Consider the following 23,357-nt stretch of genomic DNA (forward strand, 5'->3'; position numbering starts at 1 on the left):
ACTATATTTGCCAATTCTCTGCCCAAGTCTCCAACCTATCGATATCCTGCCGTATCTTCTGCCAATCCTCAACACTATCTGCCACTCCACCAACCTTGGTGTCATCCACAAACTTACTAATCAGACCAGCTACATTTTTCTCCAAATTGTTCATGGACACTACAAACAACGGAGGCTCCAGCATAGGACCCTGTGGAGTACCACTAGTCACAAAATTCCATTCAGAAAAACACCCTTCTACTGCTACCCTTTACCTTCTGTGACCGAGCCAGTTCTGTATCGATCTTACCACCTCACCTTGATCGCGTGTGACTTCACCCTTTGTCCCAGTCTGCCATAAGGCAACTTGTCAAAGGCTTTGCTGAAGTCCATTCAAACAACATCCACCGCCCTCCCCATATCCATCATCTGTCACCTCCTCAAAAATCTCGATCAAGTTAGTGAGGCATGACCTCCCCTTCACAAAACCATGCTGTCTATCGCTTACGAGTCCATTTGTTTATAAATGCGTAGAAATGTACCGGCAGGCAGGAAGGTTGTTTAAAGTGTGTCTACTTCAATGCCAGAAGCATCCGGAATAAGGTGGGTGAACTTGAGGCATGGGTTGGTACCTGGGACTTCGATGTGGCCATTGCGGAGACATGGATAGAGCAGGGACAGGAATGGTTGTTGCAGGTGCCGGGGTTTAGATATTTCAGTAAGCTCAGGGAAGGTGGTAAAAGAGGGGGAGGGGTGGCATTGTTAGTCAAGGACAGTATTACGGTGGCAGAAAGGACGTTTGATGAGGACTCATCTACTGAGGTAGTACAGGCTGAGGTTAGAAACAAGAAAGGAGAGGTCACCCTGTTAGGGATTTTCTATAGGCCTCCGAAAAGTTCCAGAGATGTAGAGGAAAGGATTGCAAAGATGATTCTGGATAGGAGCAAAGTAACAGGGTAGTTGTTATGGGGGACTTTAACATTCCAAATATTGACTGGAAACGCTATAGTTCGAGTACTTTAGATGGGTCTGTTTTTGTCCAACGTGTGCAGGAGGGTTTCCTGACACAGTATGTAGATAGGCCAACAAGAGGCGAGGCCATATTGGATTTGGTACTGGGTAATGAACCAGGACAGGTGTTAGATTTGGAGGTAGGTGAGCACTTTGGTGGTAGTGACCACAATTCGATTACGTTTACTTTAGTGATGGAAAGGGATAGATATATACCGCAGGGCAAGAGTTATAACTGGGGGAAAGGCAATTATGATGCGAAGAGGCAAGACTTAGGATGCATCGGATGGGGAGGGAAATTGCAGGGGATGGGCACAATGGAAATGTAGAGCTTGTTCAAGGAACAGCTACTGCGTGTCCTTTATAAGTAAGTACCTGTCAGGCAGGGAGGAAGTAGTCAAGCGAGGGAACCTTGGTTTACGAAAGTAGTTGAATCACTTGTCAAGAGGAAGAAGGAGGCTTATGTAAAGATGAGACGTGAAGGTTCAGTTAGGGCGCTCGAGAGTTACAAGTTACCTAGGAAGGACCTAAAGAGGGAGCGAAGAAGAGCCAGGAGGGGACATGAGAAGTCTTTGGCAGGTAGGATCAAGGATAACCCGAAAGCTTTCTATAGATATGTCAGGAATAAAAGAATAACTAGGGTAAGAGTAGGGCCAGTCAAGGACAGTAGTGTGAAGTTGTGCGTGGAGTCCGAGGAGATAGGAGAGGTGCTAAATGAATATTTTTTGTCAGTATTCACGAAGGAAAAAGACAATGTTGTCAAGGAGAATACTGAGATACAGGCTACTAGACTAGAAGGGCTTGGGGTTCATAAGGAGGAGGCGTTAGCAATTCTGGAAAGTATGAAAATAGATAAGTCCCTTGGGCTGAATGGGATTTATCCTAGGATTCTCTGGGAAGCTAGGGAGGCTTTGATCTTTAAGTCACCTTTGTCTGCAGGAATGGTGCCAGAAGACTGGAGGATAGCAAATGTTGTCCCGTTGTTCAAGTAGGGCAGTAGAGACAACCCTGGTAACTATACACCAGAGCCTTACTTCGGTTGTGGGCAAAGTCTTGGAAAGATTTATAAGAGATAGGATGTATAATCATCTGGAAAAGAATAATTTGATTAGAGATAGTCAACACGGTTTTGTGAAGGGTAGATCGTGCCTCACAAACCTTATTGAGTTCTTTGAGAAGGTGACCAAACAGGTGGATGAGGAATTGATGTGGTGTATATGGATTTCAGTAAAGTGTTTGATAAGGTTCCCCACGGTAGGCTACTGCAGAAAATACAGAGGTATGGGATTCAGGGTGATTTAGCAGTTTGGATCAGAAATTGACTCCCTGGAAGACGACAAAGGATGGTGGTTGATGGGAAATGTTCAGACTGGAGTCCAGTTACTAGTGGTGTACCACAAGGATCTGTTTTGGGGCTACTGCTGTTTTGTCATTTTTATAAATGACCCAGAGGAGGGCGTAGAAGGATGGGTGAGTAAATTTGCATATGACACTAAAGTCGGTGGAGTTGTGGACAGTGCGGAAGGCTGTGACAAGTTACAGAGGGACATAGATAAGCTGCAGAGCTGGGCTGAGAGGTGGCAAATTGAGTTTAATGCAGAAAAGTGTGAGGTGATTCATTTTGGAAGGAATAACAGGAAGACAGAGTACTGGGCTAATGGCAAGATTCTTGGTAGTGTGGATGAGCAGAGAGATCCCGATGTCCATGTACATAGATCCCTGAAAGTTGCCACCCAGGTTGATAGGATTGTTAAGAAGGCGTACGGTGTGTTAGCTTTTATTGGTAGAGGGATTGAGTTTCGGAGCCATGAGGTCATGTTGCAGCTGGACAAAACTCTGGTGCGGCCGCATTTGGAGCATTGCGTGCAATTCTGGTCGCTGCATTATAGGAAGGATGTGGAAGCATTGGAAAGGGTGCAGAGGACATTTACCAGAATGTTGCCTGGTATGGAGGGAAGATCTTATGAGGGAAGGCTGAGGGACTTGAGGCTGTTTTTGATAGAGAGAAGGTGGTTAAGAGGTGACTTAATTGAGGCATACAAGATGATCAGATAGGGTGGACAGTGAGAGCCTTTTTCCTTGGATGGTGATGTCTAGCACAAGTTTTAAATTGAGGAGAGATAGATACAGGGCAGTTGTCAGAGGTAGGTTCTTTACTCAGAGAGTAGTAAGGGCGTGGAATGTCCTGCCTGCTACAGTAGTGGACTCGCCAACACTAAGGGCATTCAAATGGTCCATGGATAGACATATGGATGATAAGGGAATAGTGTAGATGGGCTTTTGAGTGGTTTCACAGGTTGGCGCAACATCGAGGGCCGAAGGGCCTGTACTGCTCTGTAATGTTCTATGTTCTAAATCCTGTCATAAAGAATTCTCTCCAATAATTTACCTACTACCCACGCAAGGCTCACCGGCCTATAGTTTCCAGGATTATCCCTGCTACCTGTCCCAAACAGTGGCACCAAATTAGCTATTCTTCAGTCCTCTTATAGACCAGTAAAGCCTAACATCGGTAGCGGGAAAAATGCTTGAATCCATCATCAATGAATTTATAGCGGAACATTTAGAAAAGTCAGAGCCAGCATGGATTTATGAAGGGAAAATCATGCTTGACAAATCTGTTGGAATTCTTTGAAGAGGTAACCTGTACAGTCGACAAGGGGGAGCCAGTCGATGTGGTATATTTGGACTTTCAGAAAGCGTTTGACAAAGTCCGACATAAAAGAGATTATTGTGCAAAATGAAAGCGCATGGGATTGGGGGAAATGTATTGAGGTGGACAGAAAACTGATTGGCAGAGAGGAAACATAGAGTAGGGATTAATGGGTCCTTTTCAAATTGGCAGGCAGTAACCAGTGTGGTACCTCAGGGATCGGTGCTGGGACCCCAGCTATTCACAATATATATTAATGATTTGGATGAGGGAACAAAATGTAATAACTCAAAGTTTGCAGATTATACCAAATTAGATGGGAGGGTGAATTGTGACGATGATGCAGGGATCCTACAGCAAGATCTAGACAGGTTGGGAGAGTGGGCAAACCAATGGCAGATGCAGTATAATTTGTGAGGTGATTCATTTTGGAAGCAAAAACAGGAAGGCAGATTACTACCTGAAGGTTGTAAATTGGGAGAGGGGAGTGTGCAGCGGGACCTGGGTGTCCTTGTGCACCATTTGCAGAAGGTAAGCATGCAGATGCAGCAGGCGGTAAAGAATGCTAATGGTATGTTGGCCTTCAATGCAAAAGGTTGAGTATAGAAGCAGGGATGCGTTGCTGCAATTGTACAGGGCCTTGATGAGGCCACACTTGGAGTATTGCGTGCAGTTTTGGTCTCCTTCTCTCAGGAAGGATGTTCTTGCTCTCGAGGGAGTGCAGCAAAGATTTACCAGACTGATTCCAGGGATAGCGGGACTGTCATATGAGGAGAGATTGACTAGGTTGGAATTGTTGTCGCTGGCGTTCAGAAGAATGAGGGGGGGGAATCTCAGAGACTTATAAAATTCTAACAGGACTAGATAGGGTAGATGCAGGGAAGCTGTTACCAATGATAGGTGTGTCCAGAACCAGGGGTCACAGCCTGAGGATTCAGGATAAACCATTTCAGACAGAGATAAGGAGACACTTCTTCACACAAAGAGTGGTGAGCCTGTGGAATTCATTGCCACAGGAAGTAGTTGAGGCTAAAACTTTGAATATATTCAAGAGGCGGCTGGATATAGCACTTGGGAAGAATGGGATCAAAGGCTATGGGGACAAAGCAGGATTAGGCTATTTAGTTGGATGATCAGCCATGATCATGACAGGTTCGAAGGGCCAAAAGGCCTCCTCCGTCCTATCTTCTATGTATCTATGTATGTATCTACCTTCAGACCTTTCAGTTTCCCAAGAATCTTCTCCTTAGTGATGGCCACTGCACTCACCTCTGCCCTGATTTTCCTGAAGTTCTGGTATTCCACTGGTACCTTCCATCATGAAGACTAATGCAAAGTAATTATTCAGTTCCTCTGCCATTTCTTTGTTTCCTATTACTACTTCTCCAGCCTCATTCTCCAAGTTGTCCAATGCTTATTCTTGTCTCTCTCTTAAACAAAGAACAATACAACACAGGAACAGGCACTTTGGCCTTCCAAGCCTGCTGACCATAGTACCTGCCCAAACTATACATTGAAAAAAACCTCTTGCTACCTTCTTTTATATTATGAGCTAGCTTACACTCATATTTCATTTTCTGCCCTTTACTGCTTTTTTCGTTGTCCTCTGCTCACATTTATAGTCCAAAACCCATAAAAACTTTCCTCGCTAGCTGTCCTCAATCCATCAGCTGTGAACTGTAATGATACACTGGATCAACCTATGCTGGTAACATTAAGCTCTCCATTCAGCATCCCCTTCATTGTTATACAAGATAACTGGCGTGATAGTGAGGTGGTTATAATATTGAATTAGTAATCAGAGTTGGTCTAATAATTAGGGGAATGCAAGCTCAAGTCCCAGCATGCCAATTTGAGAATTTAAAGAGAAGCAAACTAATCAAACTGCATGGGTCGCTAGCCAGAATTACAGCTTGTGACGTGCCACACAAACCAGGACTCATTTGCTTGACACTTGTACTTATGGCACCACAGGGTATCATTACCACAACCACCATACAAAGCATTCTCTATAGAATTCCAGCCTAAAGTAAGCGGAGTGATGTTCTTCTCCATTGATTCTCTTCCAGAATAAGTAACATAGATTAAACAGAAAATATTGGAAAATCTCAGCAAGTCTGACAGCATCTGTGGACAGAGAAGGGAGCTAACATTTTGAGTCTGATGTGGAGATGCCGGCGTTGGACTGGAGTGAGCACAGTAAGAGGTTTTACAACACCAGGTTAAAGTTCAACAGGCTTGTTTCAAATCACTAGCTTTCGGAGCACTGCTCCTTCCTCAAGTGAATGAAGTAGGTTCCAGAAACATATTTATAGACAAAGTCAAAGATGCAAGACGATACTTCCCGTAGCAGCCTCCCCGAATAGGCGCCGGAATGTGGCGACTAGGGGCTTTTCACAGTAACTTCATTTGAAGCCGACTCGTGACAATAAGCGATTTTCGTTTCATTTCATTTCACTTTGAATGCGAGCATTTGCAGGAAATTAAGTCTTTACAGCTCCAGAGAGAAGGGAGCCCCTCCAAAAGCTAAAGATTTGAAACAAACCTGTTGGACTTTAACCTGGTGTTGTAAGACTTCTTACTATTGAGTCTGGATCACTCTTTTTCAAAGTAGCAGACCTTGAAAGCTGACATTGTGGGTTGTGGATCGCAGTGGTTCAATCAGACCTTTCACTGTCTCTAATCAAGCTATTTTAAAACTTGATAAAGTCTGCACCAGCTCATTGCCTCTCAGCCAGTGTTGGCATCAGCTACATTATATCTGCCCTCGCACATTGATTTATAAAACAAAATATTTTCTGTCTTTGATGGATGTTCTAGCCACATCCATAATGTATCTAAAGGAAAGCTATTGCAATACAATGCAGAAGGTCTGTTCATCTCAGCTAATAATGACCGGGCTTCACTGACTTGTTTAACTATAGCAACTGAAACATAGTGAATGTTAAGACCTGAAGTTTTTCTACAGATATTATACTAAAAGATCGATGCCAAGATACAAAGGAGGTCTTCAATCTTCTGCTGAAAATGTAGAAAGCAAGCAGTGCTTCAATAACTGTGGCAGAGTGCATGGTATAAATAGGGCTTCCATAAACATTACCATCACAGGTTTACACAGAATTGTCCTGTGCAAACAGCATTTGTGTACGAAGAACAAACAGGCCTTCCTGTGCAAACACCAGTGTACACAGCACAGAGCGATCCTAGGCAGATACCATCACACTGCATACAGAAAAAACTGGCTGCCCTTCTCCTTCAAGGGTACAGTTCCACACACGGTTAATCTAATAGTCTCCACGGTGCCTCAGTCAAGCTTGATGCTGTCCAACCAATTTATGTAAATAAGGCTCTATTTACATGAGTCTGACTAACATTTTGCTTGCCTAAATGATCAGAGGACCGCAATGAATTTCAATGAATGAATGACCAAGTTACAATGGAGTTTTGTCATCTCACTGGCCTGCTGCTATGGTGATAAACAGGAACTGCAAGCATATTTACTGAATACTGAACAGATGCAAAACGAATGCTCTATGCCTTGTCACCGCTCCAAACTTCCATCACTCCACTCAGCTGTAGTACATATTGTAGGGAGATTAGACAACTCTCAATGGGCAATAAACTTGCAGCACAACGGCCCTAATTTGACACTGATGGGACAGCTTAATCCAAGGTGTGTGGGTGAAGGTGGAAATGGCATATCCAGCACAGTGGAGTCGGTGAGGGGAAGTAGTGTTTTCCTGTAGTTGGGCTGAAGCACATTCTTTAGTGTAGAGGCATCAAATCCATACAATGAAGGGTGTGGGGCCTCAAGTGGAGTCCCTTCCATTCTATTATCTTCATTATTATGATGCAGGACCAGACCCCAACAGTGGCTAGGATACTGGATAGAAACCCCTAATATTTTATTTTAATTTTGTTAGACTGTGAGGAAAGGATATCTCGCTCCAGGAGTTACTATACAAAGGTTTTAGATATGGTATATTAAAACAAGCTTTATCACCAACAGAGTATTACAATATGTCTTGACATCACACCATAAAATAGCTTACAAGTACTCCTTGAACAATGCTACTTAATACAGTGAATACAGTAACCCTTAACTGCTATCTTTATACCCACTCGAACAAAAAAAGCCTCAGCTCTCAATCCACTTTTAAACACAGTTCGCCCTCAGACATACCTGTTTACAGAGATGTTCTTTGAGAAAATGATATTTTGAGACTGTTTTGAAGAAAATCCTGTCAGAAGCATGCAGAAAGTCTGGCTGTATTTCTTCAATAGCTGCTTCAGCTTGTTTCAGCTCATCTTTTAATTACTCTTCTGAACTGTTTGAAAAGAAACTGCCTATATATATATATATATATATATATATACAGACATATATTTTAACTGAACTGAGATGCTTGACTTCTGCTCACATCTCCAACTATCACACAGCACTGCTTTTCTGCAAAATGCCTGATACCTTTGCCCCTCCCAGTAATTACATCATTTTACCAAACTGAAGTCCAATTAACTCCACAGGGAATCCCTTAATCCAAACAACATTCCACTAGACCAATCTTTGACGATGCTTTAATGGCACCTCTGGCTCCAAAACATGGTTGTCTTTCAAAGTAGGATTTCTTTAAAAACACTACCGCAGTAGTCATACACACATTAACCCAGGCATTTAACCCTTACTGCACCAAATACATAAAAAGTATAATATGTCTGAAATTCCTACATTCATCGCAACACGAGCACAAATATAAGAAAGGATCCGATATATGGCCATTTTGGATAATGGACTGAAGCTTCCAGTGCCTGAAGTCACAAATATAAAGGAGGAATGGTTTCCCTTTATCAATACTGCAGACCCAGTTTGTCCACCGATCATGATCTGGATTTGGAATTAGGGAGAAGTATATTGAAACTTGAAGATACTGAGCTAAGAGGGGCAGTGGCTTGTGGAGAGGGGTCACAAACATGCAAAAATGTAGACTCATTAGGCAAATAGGCAATATAATAGCAATGAAAATGAAATGAAATGAAAATCGCTTATTGTCACGAGTAGGCTTCAATGAAGTTACTGTGAAAAGCCCCTAGTCGCCACATTCCGGCGCCTGTCCGGGGAGGCTGGTACAGGAATCGAACCGTGCTGCTGGCCTGCTTGGTCTGCTTTAAAAGCCAGCGATTTAGCTCAGTGAGCTAAACCAGCCCCCAGCTAAACCAGCCCCAATGGAGTTTGTTACAACAATGCATGCGTTGTACATAAAGAAGATGAAGGAAAATAGAATGCAAGTGGAGAAACAGTGGGTAGAAATGTACAGAGATACATTGTGCTCAGCTTTATGTGCCAACGATTGACTGACGATTAGAGATCCACATCCTGTTAAATGACTTTATGATGAGGTAACAGAGAAGGTTTATTGAATTAAATGGTCAGCCCCTGTTCATTTCTGAAAACACAGATTATACCAACTTGGTTGGCTTCTAATCACGGCTGGAATTCTCTGTGCTTTGTTCTAATCAAGTCCACATTCGTCACCAACTGCTTCAGTGGCAGGAGGGTCAGTAACCACAGTGCACAGATTTAAGGTAAAAGAACTAGAGTCAATATGAGGAAACAAACTTTTGTTTTCAGCAAGATGGTCTGATCTTGAATACATTCGGAAAGGGCGCTAGAAGCAAACTTGATAGCAACTTTCAAAAAGGAACTGGAAAAATATTTGAAGGGGGAAATTTTATATGGTTGTGTTGAATATGCAATAACTGGGTGGCTCTTTAAAGAGCTGGCACTGTGATATATAACTGCCAACCAAACCTGCTTTCACTGCACTGTTAAGTTTATTCCAGTGTTTAATCAGTTTTAATGTAATAGCCTTTAACAATTGCTTTTAGAGTCGCATTGCTCACTGCCAAGTTCTCTCCAAGTTCCCTTCAGCTTATTTTGCCAGTTATTTTTCACGAACTAGTAAAATTCGTCCTTAAGAAGGCCATTATGTTCCTTGACTGTCATGCTGTTATTCCATATCCATTAATAACCTTACCAAACGAAGATCTGTCGGCCATGAAAATTTTAATAATTTCCCAAATTCACATTATTTTTGGAAGTTCCAAATTTCCAGCATTTTTTCTAAAAATGTATTCTGATTTCAGTCCTGGAAGATCTATCTTGTGTCCTCATTCTGGCTTACCCCACCAGATGAATAGTTTCCCTGTATCTGCCTTGAAGTTAGGTATCCTCCACTTTAGAAAAACAAAAGAGCATGAACTGCAAAACACAACCCGAAATGAGCCAGGTCTTTTGATTGTACAACTGCCTTAAGTATGAGCAGCAAAATACCTCCTCAGCGCCATCTGCGTATGCATTCATAACACCTGGTTTGCATCTACTTCCCACTAATGAGTCTATTTTGTAATTTCCGTGGAGGTGGTGAGTTTTGCACAGCACACAAACTAGTGAACAGATCCAGGTCCTACATTTCTAAGAAACATATCCAAGCTTAATATTACAACGATATTAAAATACAGCATTACATATGCAGGGTTCATCATACACCACAAATTAAAGATAACACAAACAGTTTAAAATATGGTTAAAACATAGGCAGATGTATTTTCACACAGCAGAGTGGAACTTGTTGATGCACACACAAGTCAGCCAGCACATTACTTCCGATTGAAGCAGAATTAAAGAGAGAACTGAACTTCTCTCCACAGTGAAGGCATTTCCAGTAAGAGTTTGTTTTGTGGATTCGGGAGTACTAGATTCACACTGCCAACCAGTGCCATCACAAGGTTACAGACAACCCAATGCTACCCACCACGTTAGTGTTGGGAGAAGGCTGGCCAAACGCTCTCACTTACGGGTGTGGTTTCATTTCGATGTAGTTCTTGGGGATGAAGCCATCTTTTCCATTCAGCTCAGCTTTGTACCAGTTCTGATCACACTCCTCGTTTAAAACCTGTGGAGATTACATACAGACACAGGTTACGGTGGGTTATGAGCAGCTACAAAACAGTCTGCAACATGTCTAGCTTATTTTGAAATAAAGCTTCAGAAACAAACGGTAAAAATTAAAGTCAGGATTAACAAGGGAAGTCAGAAGTTTTTCATCTAAAAGGTTATAAATAAATAATGTAAATGGGCAGTATAATGGGGGGGGGGGGAAATGTGGTCTGAATAAACATAAAAAATAGGAGCGGGGAGGCCATTCGACCCTTCGAGCCATTTATTGCGATCATGGCTGATCATTCAACTCAATACAGTAGCCTCATCCTGTTTCCCCCCCATATTCTTTGAATCCCTTCACCCCAAGTGCTACATCTAACTGCTTCTTGAAAACATACCATGTTTTGGCCTCAACTATTTCCTGTGGTAACGAATTTCACAGGCTGACCACTCTCTGGGTGAAGAAATGTTTTTGTCCTTTGTCCTAAATGGTCTGTGCCCCTGGTTCTGGACACGCCCACCACTGGAAACCTCCTCCCTGCAACTACCCTGTCTGGTGCTGTTAGAATTTCATAGGTTTCTATGAGACCCCCCCTCATTTCTTCTGAACCCCACGAATACAATACTAACCGATTCAACCTCTTCTCATATGTCAGTCCCACCATCCCAGGAATCAGTCTGGTAAACCTTCATTGCACTCCCCCCAGAGGATGAAGATCCTTCTTCAGAGAAGGAAACCAAAAGCGCACACAATATTCCAGAGTGTGGCCTCGCAAAGACCCTGCATAATTGCAGCAAGACATCTCTGCCCCTGTACTCAAATCCTCTCGCTATGAAGGCCAACATACTATTTGCCTTCTTTACCGCCTGTATGCTTACCTTCAGTGACTTGTGTACGAGGACACCCAGGTCATGTTGCACATTCACCTCTCCTGATTTATGGCCATTCAGATAATAGACTGTCTTCCCGTTTTTACTACCAAAGTGGATAAGCGCACATTTCTCCAAATTATACTGCATCTGCCATTCTTTTGCCCACTCACTCAACTTATCCAAATCATACTGAAGGATCTCTGCATCCTCCTCACAGCACACCCTCCTACCAACTTGGTGTCATAATAATAATTTTTATTGTCACAATAAAATGTGTCAAGGGCCTACATTAACACTGCAATGAAGTTACCGTGAAAAGCCCCTAGTCGCCACATTCCGACACCTTTTCGGGCATACACATCTACAAGTTTGGAGATATTATATTTTGCTCCCTAATCTAAATCATTAATAAATATATATATATATATATATATATATATATATATATATATATATATATGTATATGAATAGTTGGGAGTCCTAGAACCGCTCCCTACGGTACCCCACTAGTCATTGCCTGCCAATTTGAAAAAGACCCGTCAATTCCTCCTGTTTCCTGTCTGCTAAAAAGTTTTCTATCCATCTCAATACACTACCCCTAATCCCATGTGCTTTAATTTTACACATTAATCTCTTATGTGGGACTTTGTCAAATGCTTTCTATAAATCCAAATATACAATGTCCACTGGCTCTCCCTCGTCAAGTTCCTGAGAAGTGAATTGAGGGATAGACTATGACTGTAAGGCTGATCTGAGAAAAGGAAGTATTTTCTAAGCTGATTTCCTATTATTAAAAGCTTTAGCACTCTTCCCCCATTCCAGTTATTTTCTCCCAAGGATACATAAAGGTCTGAACCCAGGGGTGGGGGACAACCTGTTCCCTGGTCATGCTGCTCTGAACTGTGACAGAGAGCACAGAAAGTGCTTCCTTCTAGTGATGCTTCATTGCTTGGGTGATGGACAAACAGTATTGCTTAGAAACAAATGTCATTAATTATGGCGTGCCTTTAGAATAAGTACCTGTTATACTTATTTGGACATTCTAAAATGTTGTCACAGTGACATACTATTTTTTGAAAGTGGACTGGGAGAACTCCCTTACAATGAGATCTTTTATCTCTCTACAATGATGCTACAGCATTAAACTATCAACATGGAAATTATTGCAGAAGTTAAGAATAAGTTTATCGATCAATTTCTTCCTGTCCTGGAGACACTGAACTCTGTTGCCAGGTGCCGGTAAGACCCAATGTCAGGACTGAGACTGAGTGCTGATAGTTTACTTAACCATTAGGGCATCAACTCCAATTATTGTCTACACCCAGCATCCTGTCTCTTTGGATTGTGATCAAGCACATGAACCCTGCTGGTCTGCCCCCACCCCTGCCCTGGCCAGGGTGACAGAGGTTAATTGTCTAACCTGCCATCCTTGCTAATTTTTGTCAACTCAGCACAGATAAGGCATGAATGTCACCACCAAAAAGGATTTCTGAAGTATGCAGAACACTGCGGAACACCTCAAATCCATATCATGGGGAGAAAGTTCCTGGTCTCTAATGCATTACTCGGGCAGCACCGTCCTAAGATGTACTACAAATATTTGTGCACCAGTGTAGCTATCCAAGATGCCCACCTGCAAAGGACCATGGGAATTATGGCCAACCTAGGACTCAGACAGATACAGAGCCTATGTGTATCTGAAACACAGGCAACCAGACCTGATCGAAACCCCCGCTCGTTTGCATTTTAATGGCCCATTTTCCCAGGACAATAGAACTCCAATTAAGAAACTGGTACAGCCACAGGCTGATCGGCGCCACTCCCATTATTGAGAGAGCCCAACTGCCAAGGTCAATGACCGCTAAGGACCCGCCCAGCCACCAAGGCACCCGCCCCTTTATTGGCCAAAATCGAAGACAGTGATCAGAGCTCTGTCGAACTATTGGGTCCAAGGTAGGACCGCCCCAAAGAGCACGAAATCCCAGAGAGATAAAAGAGGACACAGCCAAGTATTCTGTCTCTTTTGGATACGGCCTGTGCCAACCCAATCGTAGCGGGAACAGCCAGCCAAGTTCACGACCTGACGGATGAGCCCAGCAGAGACTTTCTTCGAACCAGCCAAGTGAAAGCCAGATAAAAGCCTTATCCATTTGCACAGTGCCGGTCGCCCTGAAGTTAAGTACAGGTTATTGTAGCTGATAGGTGTAGTTTAACTCGTAGTAGATATTGTGTTTGCATGTCAAGATAACTCTTGTGTATGTAAATAAAACATCTTTTGAACGAACTAACTGGTTGTGTGGTCATTTGATCAATATAAGGGAAGGCTTGTGGTTCACCAACATTATTAATAGAGCAACATTATTGGCGACTCTCGTGAGATACACCAACACTAGTCTATGGTGCCAATATAATTTCGTCACTCTCACAGCCCCATCCAATCATTACAATTCAGTCACTCAAACATCTAACCCAGAGTTTAAAGAATCAGAATAAATCTTAAATAGGCAGAGTTTTGATTAGAGATCATTAGAGGGCGGCTCAGTAGCACAGGGGTTTGCACTGTTGCTTCACAGCGCCAAGGATATGGGTTCAATTCCAGGCCTCGGTCACCGTCTGTGCGAGTCTGCATGTTCTCCCTGTGTCTGCGTGGATTTCCTCTGGGTGCTCCGGTTTCCTCCCAGTCCCGAAAGGTGAGGTGAATTGGACATTCTGAATTCCTGCTCAGTGTACTCGAACAGGCGCCGGAGTGTGGCGCCTAGGGGATTTTCACATTAACTTCATTGCGCCGTTAATGTAGGCCTCCTTGTGACACTAATAAAAATTATTATAATGGAAGCCTGAGCTTACGTGTCAACTTCATAAGTGGCTGCACCATCATCTTTCTTTGACATGCCATCTATTCTAAATGAGGCCATGAAGAATTATCTCCCACACAAACCATTTGGAAAATGAACTATTTGAACTTGAACTACTTAACTCACCAAGCTTAATCCCTCCTTTGTACATGGTCCTTTATTGCCACCGTTGCTTCATGGGTGAGCAAGACCGTATGTATTGAACTCTTCACCATGCAATTTAGTAAAGCTCCATTTAAAACGGTTTTGATGAAAATCACATCCAAAACATTTTGCCATTCTGATGTTGATCATCATAGAATTTACAGTGCAGAAGGAGGCCACCCAGCCCATCGAGTCTGCACCGGCTCCCGGAAAGAGCACCCCACCCAAGGTCAACACCTCCACCCTATCCCCATAACCCAGTAACCCCACCCAACACTAAGGGCAATTTTGGACACTAAGGGCAATTTATCATGGCCAATCCACCTAACCCGCACATCTTTGGACTGTGGGAGGAAACCGGAGCATCCGGAGGAAACCCACGCACACATGGGGAAGATGTGCAGACTCCGCACAGAGTGCCCCAAGCCGGAATCGAACCTGGGACCCTGGAGCTGTGAAGCAATTGTGCTATCCACAATGCTACTGTGCTGCCTCAAATATTTGCCGAAATATTTTGCATAGTTCTGAAGAATGGTCATTAAGCTTTGCGCAGGTAAAGGAGTCACAGCCAGAGTGGCAATTGGAACTTGGTAATTTGTGCAGTGTGGTTATTTAAGTGGTAAATTCAAATCTTCAAAACTGTTTTTCAGTTAAAAGGTCAGTGACTAGCTCAATGTCTGATTGGCTGATGCTGCCCTCATCCTAATTGCTGAGAGAGTTATCTGTCAGTCAGCTGAGGCTTGTTTAGTGGCACAAGGGTGCACATTGTATTCTTCTGTTTTAAAGCTTAAATAGTGTGACTCATGTTGTTTAGCTGAGTTCTTTATAAAAGACAGACAGAAAGCGCACTCAGTAAGCTTTGCGCAGGTGAAGGAGACACAGCCTGAGGACGTGCTGTTTCCCTTTTAGTTCTGTTTCCTTCGTTTGGCTTTGTAACTGGTAATCTGCAGGGAGAGATCCAGAGTGCATTCCGGGAAGCAGGGAGAAAACCAGGGAGCAACCTGGGAAGGTAGGTGATATAAAATGTTATCCCCAGGTTCCAGCGGCCTTCATTTTCGGGAGTGAGAGAGAGAGCGAGAGAGCCGGGGAGCAGGTTGGGAACAGGTAAGTGATAGATATTATGCTATTCCGAGTGATCCAGGGGGGGGGGGGGGGGGGGGGGGGGGGGGGGGGGGGGGGGTGGGGGGGGGGGGAGTGATGTCACAGGGAAAGCTGTGACCTGATTGGCTGGTAGGGAATCTGCACTAAATTTAAAAAATAAGTTAAATTAATTAAACACAATTAGTTACTTAATCATAATTTAGATGGTTATCTAAGCCAGAGACTGGAGAGTACTGTATTTAGCTATCTCTTGATCATTTGGTTAATTCAGAATTATGAATGTTTTCAGCAGTGACTTTAACCTGAGTGCTTCTATAAAGATTTTGTTTTTAAGAGTCGGTATGGATGTTAAAAAGGAAAGCTTAAAGGTTACTTAGTGTTGTAGTCTTTGGGGGTTGTATTTGAATTAATCGTTGCTAAGATGTTCACTATGTTTTTAAAAAGATTAACTTGAGTTCATAGAATAAACATTGTTTTGCTTTTAAAAAATACTTTCCCATTTCTGCTGTACCACACCTGTAAAGTGGGCCTTGTGCTCCCCATAACACAATCTATTCAAAGTTGTGGGTCAGGTGAACTCCATGATACACTTTGGGGTTCTCTAAACCCTGGCCCATAACAACATTAACGGGAATGGAGGGAGGGAGATCAACCTTATCCACATCTTTAATCTACACATAATCTACACTACTTCTTCTTCAGTGCAGTACTGAGGAAGTGCTATACTATTGGTGCTGTCTTACAGAGGGATGTTATACCAAAGTCCTGACTGCCTTCTCAGGTGGACCTAATGGACCCCATGGTGTTATTTCTGACCATGAGCGCTCTTATATCCAGGCCAATATTTATCCCTCAACCAACATCAAAAACGTATTATTTGGTCATTGGTCTGCAAATTAGCTGCTATGTTTCCATCAACTGCAAAATAAAAAGTTCATTAGCTGTAAAGCACTTTAGGATGCCATGGTTGCAAAAAGATACTAGATAAGTTGCAAAAGATACTAGATAAATGAAAGGCTCTTATTTCTTGCACTACATTTTTCCTTTCCTTGACCCAACAGTTTAAAATACCAACATTGCTAAAAGCAGATTTCCGCATCCGCAGTGATTTACTTTTATTTTGGGTGTTTAATTCACTGCCACTTCTCTTCCAGGAATGCCTACTCTGAAGATGTACTGTTCTTCTCTCCGATGTAGCTTGACAAAGAGTCATCCAGATTCGAAACGCTAGATCCGTTGTGTACCCATAGATGCTGTCAGGTTTGCTGAGATTGTTCAACATTGTCTGTTTTTGTAACTGTGACAGATTGAGAGTATATATGCGTGATTAAGGCTGAAACATATCCAAACCCACATCCACAAAGACAGATATTCCTCGAGATCAACTCTGAAGGTGGAAGGGGCAATGGTAACTTAAGTCAACTTAATGGACATAAACTTTTCAAATGCTATGAAGAGTCAAACAGACTCAAAATGTTAACTGTTTTTCTCTCCACAAATGCTGCCAGACCGTCTGAGATTTTCCATTTTTATTTTAGATTTCCAGCATCCATCTGCAGTGTTTTGATTTGATAAACTTCTCAATGCTATGCAAGGATTACTGAAAAACATATCTGACAAATGTAAACATGTATCATCAGTTCTCTACCTGAAGGCAGATCCTGAATCCACCCCAGCTGAAACAGGGATTAAACCAAAGGCACTGATCCAACCAACTGAACCAACCAACTGAACCAACCTGTCCTCCAAGGAGTCGCTGTGACAACTTGTGCTTTTAAATGTGTGTTGTAGTCTGGAGTTACGAATAATGTTGGTTGAGGTTCCAATTTTATTTCTAGCATGTGGCTGACCAGAAATCTTTCCTTTTTTTAAATTTTTTTTTTAATAAATGTTTTTTATTGAGTTTTCATATTTTATATATGACAAATTACAAATTATTAGAGAAAAAAAAGAAAGAAACACAAAATTTAACATGAATATTTACAGGTAAGCATCTCATAAAACAATTGTGGCCGCCCCCTTTAGCCCAGCATACAGAGTTTACATTCCCAATATGGCCGAGGCACATGTTTATAGGCATTTATTATAGTTTGGTTTTAGGGCCTTGGCTTGCCATCAAACCCCCGTACGAGCCCGTAAGCCACCCCCCCCCCTCCCCCCGGCTACCTTCCCCCGATTCCCGTCCATTTTCCCCTGAGTCTTGGCCACCGACTATTCTTCCTCTTGTACGTTGGCCACAAACAGGTCCTGGAACATTTGCATGAATGGCTCCCACGTTCTTGGAAGCCGTCGTCCGACCCTCGGATGGCGAATTTGATTTTCTCCATTTGGAGAGATTCCGAGAGGTCGGACAGCAGTCTGCAGCTCTGGGCGGTGCTGCTGACCGCAGCCAACAGGATTCTACGGCGGGCGAATCAGGGAGGCAAAGGCAAAGGGCGTCCGCCCCCTCTCCCCAGGAATAGATCTGGCTGGTCTGAAACCCCCGAAGACCGCCACTATCGGGCATGGCTCCACCCTCACCCCACCACTTTGGACATAGCCTCGAATGAAGGCTGTCCAGTACTCCACCAATGTCGGGGCAAGACCAGAACATGTGGGCGTGGTTGGCCGGGCCTCTTTGGCACCGCTCACATCTGGTCCTCCACCTCCGGGAAGAACCTACTCATACGGTTTCTTGTTAAGTGGGCTCTATGTACAACTTTTTGTTGCGTCAGGCTGAGCCTTGCGCACGTGGAGGTGGAGTTTGACCCTATGCAGTGGCTTCGCTCCAGAGTCCCACCCTATCTCATCCCCAGGTTAGTCCTCCCATTTCCTTCTTGTTGCGTCCAGTACGGTGTCGTTCCCTATCTTACCAGTCGGTCATACATGTCACTACAGTTCCCTTTCTCTAGGATACTTGCGTCCAGTAGGTCTTCCAGTAGTGTCTGTCGTGGCGGTTGTGGGTACGTCCTTGTCTCCTTTCGTAGGAAGTTTTTGAGCTGCAGGTACCGTAGCTCGTTCCCCCCAAGCTAGCTGAAATTTCTCTGTCAGTTCGTCCAGTGTTGCGATCCTGTCGTCCGTGTATAGGTCCCTGACTGTCAGTGTCCCCCCGTCCTGCCTCCACCTTTTGAAGGTGGCGTCAGTCAGTGCTGGTTTGAACCTATGGTTGTTGCAGATGGGAGCCTTGTCCGACATTTTGTACAGGCCAAATTGCTGCCGCAGTTGGTTCCAGGATTGGAGGGTGGCTGTCACCACTGGGCTGCTGGAGTGTTTTTTGGGTGGGGATGGGAGTGCTGCCATGGCGAGGGCCCGGAGGGAGGTTCCCATGCAGGAGGCCTCCTCCGCACGCACCCACTCGGCTTCTGGCTCCTGGATCCATCCCCTTACTTCAGAAATCTTTCCTGTTCAGATTGCCTGTCATCAGTTTATGTTGGAAGAACTTGCAGACTGATACTCAACCTGTTTGGCCATGTTACACACACCTTCCTTGGCCATCAAGTTCTGGAGTGGGACTTGAACACGGAGCATCTGGCTCAGAGACAGGGACGGTACCCACTGCTATATATTCATTACATGTTTTTAAGGTAAAGATAGATAGTTTTTTAAAGAATAAAGGGATTAAGGGTTATGGTGTTCGGGCTGGAAAGTGGAGCTGAGTCCACAAAAGATCAGCCATGATCTCATTGAATGGTGGAGCAGGCTCGAGGGGCCAGATGGCCTACTCCTGCTCCTAGTTCTTATGTTTTTTATGTCACTGACTGACGCCACCTTCAAAAGGTGGAGGCAGGACGGGGGGACACTGACAGTCAGGGACCTATACACGGACGACAGGATCGCAACACTGGACGAACTGACAGAGAAATTTCAGCTAGCTTGGGGGGAACGAGCTACGGTACCTGCAGCTCAAAAACTTCCTACGAAAGGAGACAAGGACGTACCCACAACCGCCACGACAGACACTACTGGAAGACCTACTGGACGCAAGTATCAGTTATATACACAAGAAGCAAGATAAAACCAGTAGGTACTGCCCATAAAATTGATATGTACGCTGCAATGAACTGCACAGCCATAACAAACGAGGAGTGGAATATTACCAGAACCATGGCATCTGCAGCCTTTTCAAACAGTGACAAGCTGATTCCATTAATATCTGATAAATCAATGTTCTGGCAGTACGAGAGAAATGAACAGCAACAGTTTAAACATGAAGAATCTCCTTCCCACAGCCAGTATCTCCTTTAATGTACAATTTAGACAAGAGAAAATTTGGATTTCTTTTCCTGAAACATCTTCAATGAAGATTTCACTAAGTTGACAAGGTATCTTGGCCAATTCATCATCCATTATGCAATGAATAATGCACTCCTACCTATACCTAAACTTCCAAAGAACATAAGACCCAAGAGCAGGAGTAGGCAATTCAGCCTGTTGAGCCTGCTCCACCATTCAACATGCTCATGGCTGATCTAATCTCGGCCTAATCTCCACCTTCCTGCCCATAACCTTTCATCCTGCTACTAATTAAAAACCTACCTTTGTACCTCCTTAAAAAAGCTGCTGCCACACCAGGTAATGGTGTGGATTGCTGGTAAACATTTCAGAGTGGTCACACTGTTGTGTTTATCAGTAAACATAAGAACTAGGAGCAGGAGTAGGCCATCTGGCCCCTCGAGCCTGCTCCACCATTCAATGAGATCATGGCTGATCTTTTGTGGACTCAGCTCCACTTTCCAGCCCGAACACCATAACCCTTAATCCCTTTATTCTTTAAAAAACTATCTATCTTTACCTTAAAAACATGTAATGAAGGAGCCTCAACTGCTTCACTGGGCAAACATTGGTGATTATAAAGACACCAGCATTGGTCAATCTTGAACTATTAATTGACATAGATGCAGACATTACTGCAATATCTAGGAGGGAGGTAAAATATTCTTTAAACTATGTAGATGAAGACTAACCTGTTTGGGTCCAGGAAAGTAATTTTGGAACTGCAGAAAGTTGCCACAGTGCTGCCACAATATAAGTTCTGCTCTCAACCAATGGAAAACACAAATGGGTGTCAAAATATATCAAAATCCACTCATACTCTCATCCTCGGAGCACAGGAAAAGTAAGTGAGTAAACCTGTCAATCGACAATGGTTCAAAAGATTGGGCTATCATGCAAACCTTGAAATGTTCCCATAATCAAGGCAACATTCTGCAAAATATTTTTTTAAAAAACAAGCTAACTTATAAAGACGGCATGGTCTATACAAATGCTTTTCACATTAATCAATGAACCAAAATGTAAATAGTCCAGCTCCGATCAAATGCAAAAATCTAGAATAAAAGATGCTTTACAATCATCACAAAGCCAGAATCTGATGTCCTGATATGAAGAACCATGTGTCAATTCTCGTGCTCTCTTTTCCTCTGACCTGCACTGGGTTAGTCAAATTCAGAGGCTGCTCTCCTTTGCTGCTGCCCATGATGAAAACGGAGAGCAGCAATTCTTTTCCTTTCCCATTTCTTGGGGAGTTTTTCAGATGTTTAAAATATTAAATCCAGAACTGCTCTAGATAAAAACTGGAGAACATTCATAGCGACCATAAAACTCTGTCTTCTATGCATTCTCGTAAATCAGGAGGACTAACTCATTGAGGGGGTCAGCAGGATACTCTCTTAGTGGATAAGAAATTTCTCACCTCCAGTTAGTTTGACAGTTTCCTTCAATTAAAAAACTTATTTAGAATTAGAGAAATTACAGCTTGAAACAAGCCACTTAGCCCAACGAGCCAGTATTGGCATTTATCCTCTCCACGGGCAAGAATCCTAATCACTTACTTCCACCCTGTTCCCATATCCCTTTATCTCCCGTTTCTGTCAACCAACTACCTAACATGTTTTAAATGCTAACGTAGTTTTTAGAATTTAGAATTTAGAACAGTACAGGACAGAACAGGCCCTTCAGCCCTCGATGTTGTGCCGAGCAATGATCACCCTACTCAAACTCACGTATCTACCCTATACCCGTAACCCAACAACTCCCCCTTAACCTTACTTTTTAGGACACTACGGGCAATTTAGCATGGCCAATCCACCTAACCCCGCACATCTTTGGACTGTGGGGGGAAACCGGAGCACCCGGAGGAAACCCACGCACACACGGGGAGGACGTGCAGACTCCAGTAGTTGTTGATTCAATTACCAATTCTGCTAGTGTATCCCACAGCCTCGCAACATTCTGAAAATAACCTTGATATCTTGCCCTGAACATCTTGCATTTAATTCTATATTTGTGGCCTCTCGCTCGATCATCATTTGATCACCGATGCACCTGGGAGAACAATCGCAAAAAAAGGGGTCACAATTGGTTTTTCATGAAGTTAAATACAAAAAGCCTGTGTTTTCAGGTAGTCTAGGAGATCAAGAACCTCTAGATATGCTGCACTGGTTCAGGTATAGTCTCTACTGGAGCATCAGGTAAAGCATTTAGTGAATGCAAATCTCAAAGCTTCCTTATTGCTGAGTTTGTGATAATTTGCCATTTAGTCTGTAGAGTGGTCATGTGCAACAGTGTTTCTGTCATTCCACAAGTGCAAAAGGGGTTGGCACTGAGGCCACAGTGTGTTCACTGTATTTGGGTATGTGACAATAAATTAAATCAAATCAAATATGACAAGAATCAGACTAGTACTCAGCAGATACCAGCTTTTCTTGTGATCAGTCTGTATGAAGAATATTCTTGAACTGAATGCCAACCATATAGCTCTAACTTTCAGCGCAACAAGAATTTAGTGCTTCATGCTGCATTGAAAAGTAAATATAGATGATATACTAGGAGGGCTCAAGTCTATAATCTATTTATCCAAAGATGAAACTGAGCTAAAGTCAGACTGTTCAAATCTAATCCCAGGCCACACTGCTGGGGCAGACTCCACTGTCACGTGGCTGCAAGAGTCCAAAGTGATACAAGTCTGTACACTGTCCATCTGCCTCAGAGTGCACAAAACCATTTCTAGTTCAGCTGGCACCAAAATAGAAATCTAAATCAGAGGTCACATCCACCCATGTCCAGAGTGCCACGTGCCTGAATGTGTTTTAATCCCCAGCACTAACACTGCTGAACAAAACACACTGAAAAATGAATCAGTACTTTAGATATCAAGCTAATCAGATCTCCACCAAGTTAAAAAAAAACAATTTAAAAAGGCAACTTGGAAAGATGGAAGCCATACTTTCTAGAATCAAAGAATACAGCTTCAGTCATACCAATTAATCATTTTCTTACTCAATGTCCCTCAATGGGTGCTCTACACATCAGGGATTCGATAGCTATTGGGGGAAAGAATACAGCACTATCCCAAGATATGGTCATGAACTATAATCCATCTCAACTGCTAATCCAACCTGGTGCTTTCTGATTTGCATTGGACTGGCTAGTGCCCGGATGCCTTGGTCCACCATCCGTGTGATATATCCGTATAAAATTATATGAATTAACAGGAAACCAACTAAGATTTAATTTGCTACCAAACACAATAACTAGCAAATTGGGAGACCCGTTTGAAATGCTTGGCACAATCTTCTCTATGTTCGTGATTGTTAATTCATGTCATTCCTGACAAAGATGCATCATATCACAGACCATCTAACTTGGTGGCTACAATCACACAAAACATTGCGATCTTCGGTGTAATGTAATGGACCACAGCAAAACTTCTGAAAGTGCACAGTTTCACAGGAAAAGGATAAAAAAGCGAAGACTGCACAGGACCAGGAAATGGAGATTCCTCCTGGGAATTTATACTTGCACTCCACTCTTCCCTTCCTA

General features: G+C 43.2%; 1 protein-coding gene across 1 annotated transcript in view; it reads right to left on the reverse strand.

Annotated features, from left to right (window-relative positions):
• Positions 1-23,357, reverse strand: part of LOC119952857 (growth factor receptor-bound protein 2) — a 195,323-nt gene that overhangs the window by 55,917 nt on the left and 116,049 nt on the right. Inside the window, exon 2 of the mRNA XM_038776415.1 lies at positions 10,499-10,596. Coding sequence (XP_038632343.1) covers positions 10,499-10,596 — 98 coding nt within the window. The remainder of the gene's footprint in view (positions 1-10,498; positions 10,597-23,357) is intronic.

Source organism: Scyliorhinus canicula, chromosome 18 (assembly GCF_902713615.1).
Source record: "Scyliorhinus canicula chromosome 18, sScyCan1.1, whole genome shotgun sequence".
In the NCBI taxonomy this organism is placed as follows: domain Eukaryota; kingdom Metazoa; phylum Chordata; class Chondrichthyes; order Carcharhiniformes; family Scyliorhinidae; genus Scyliorhinus; species Scyliorhinus canicula.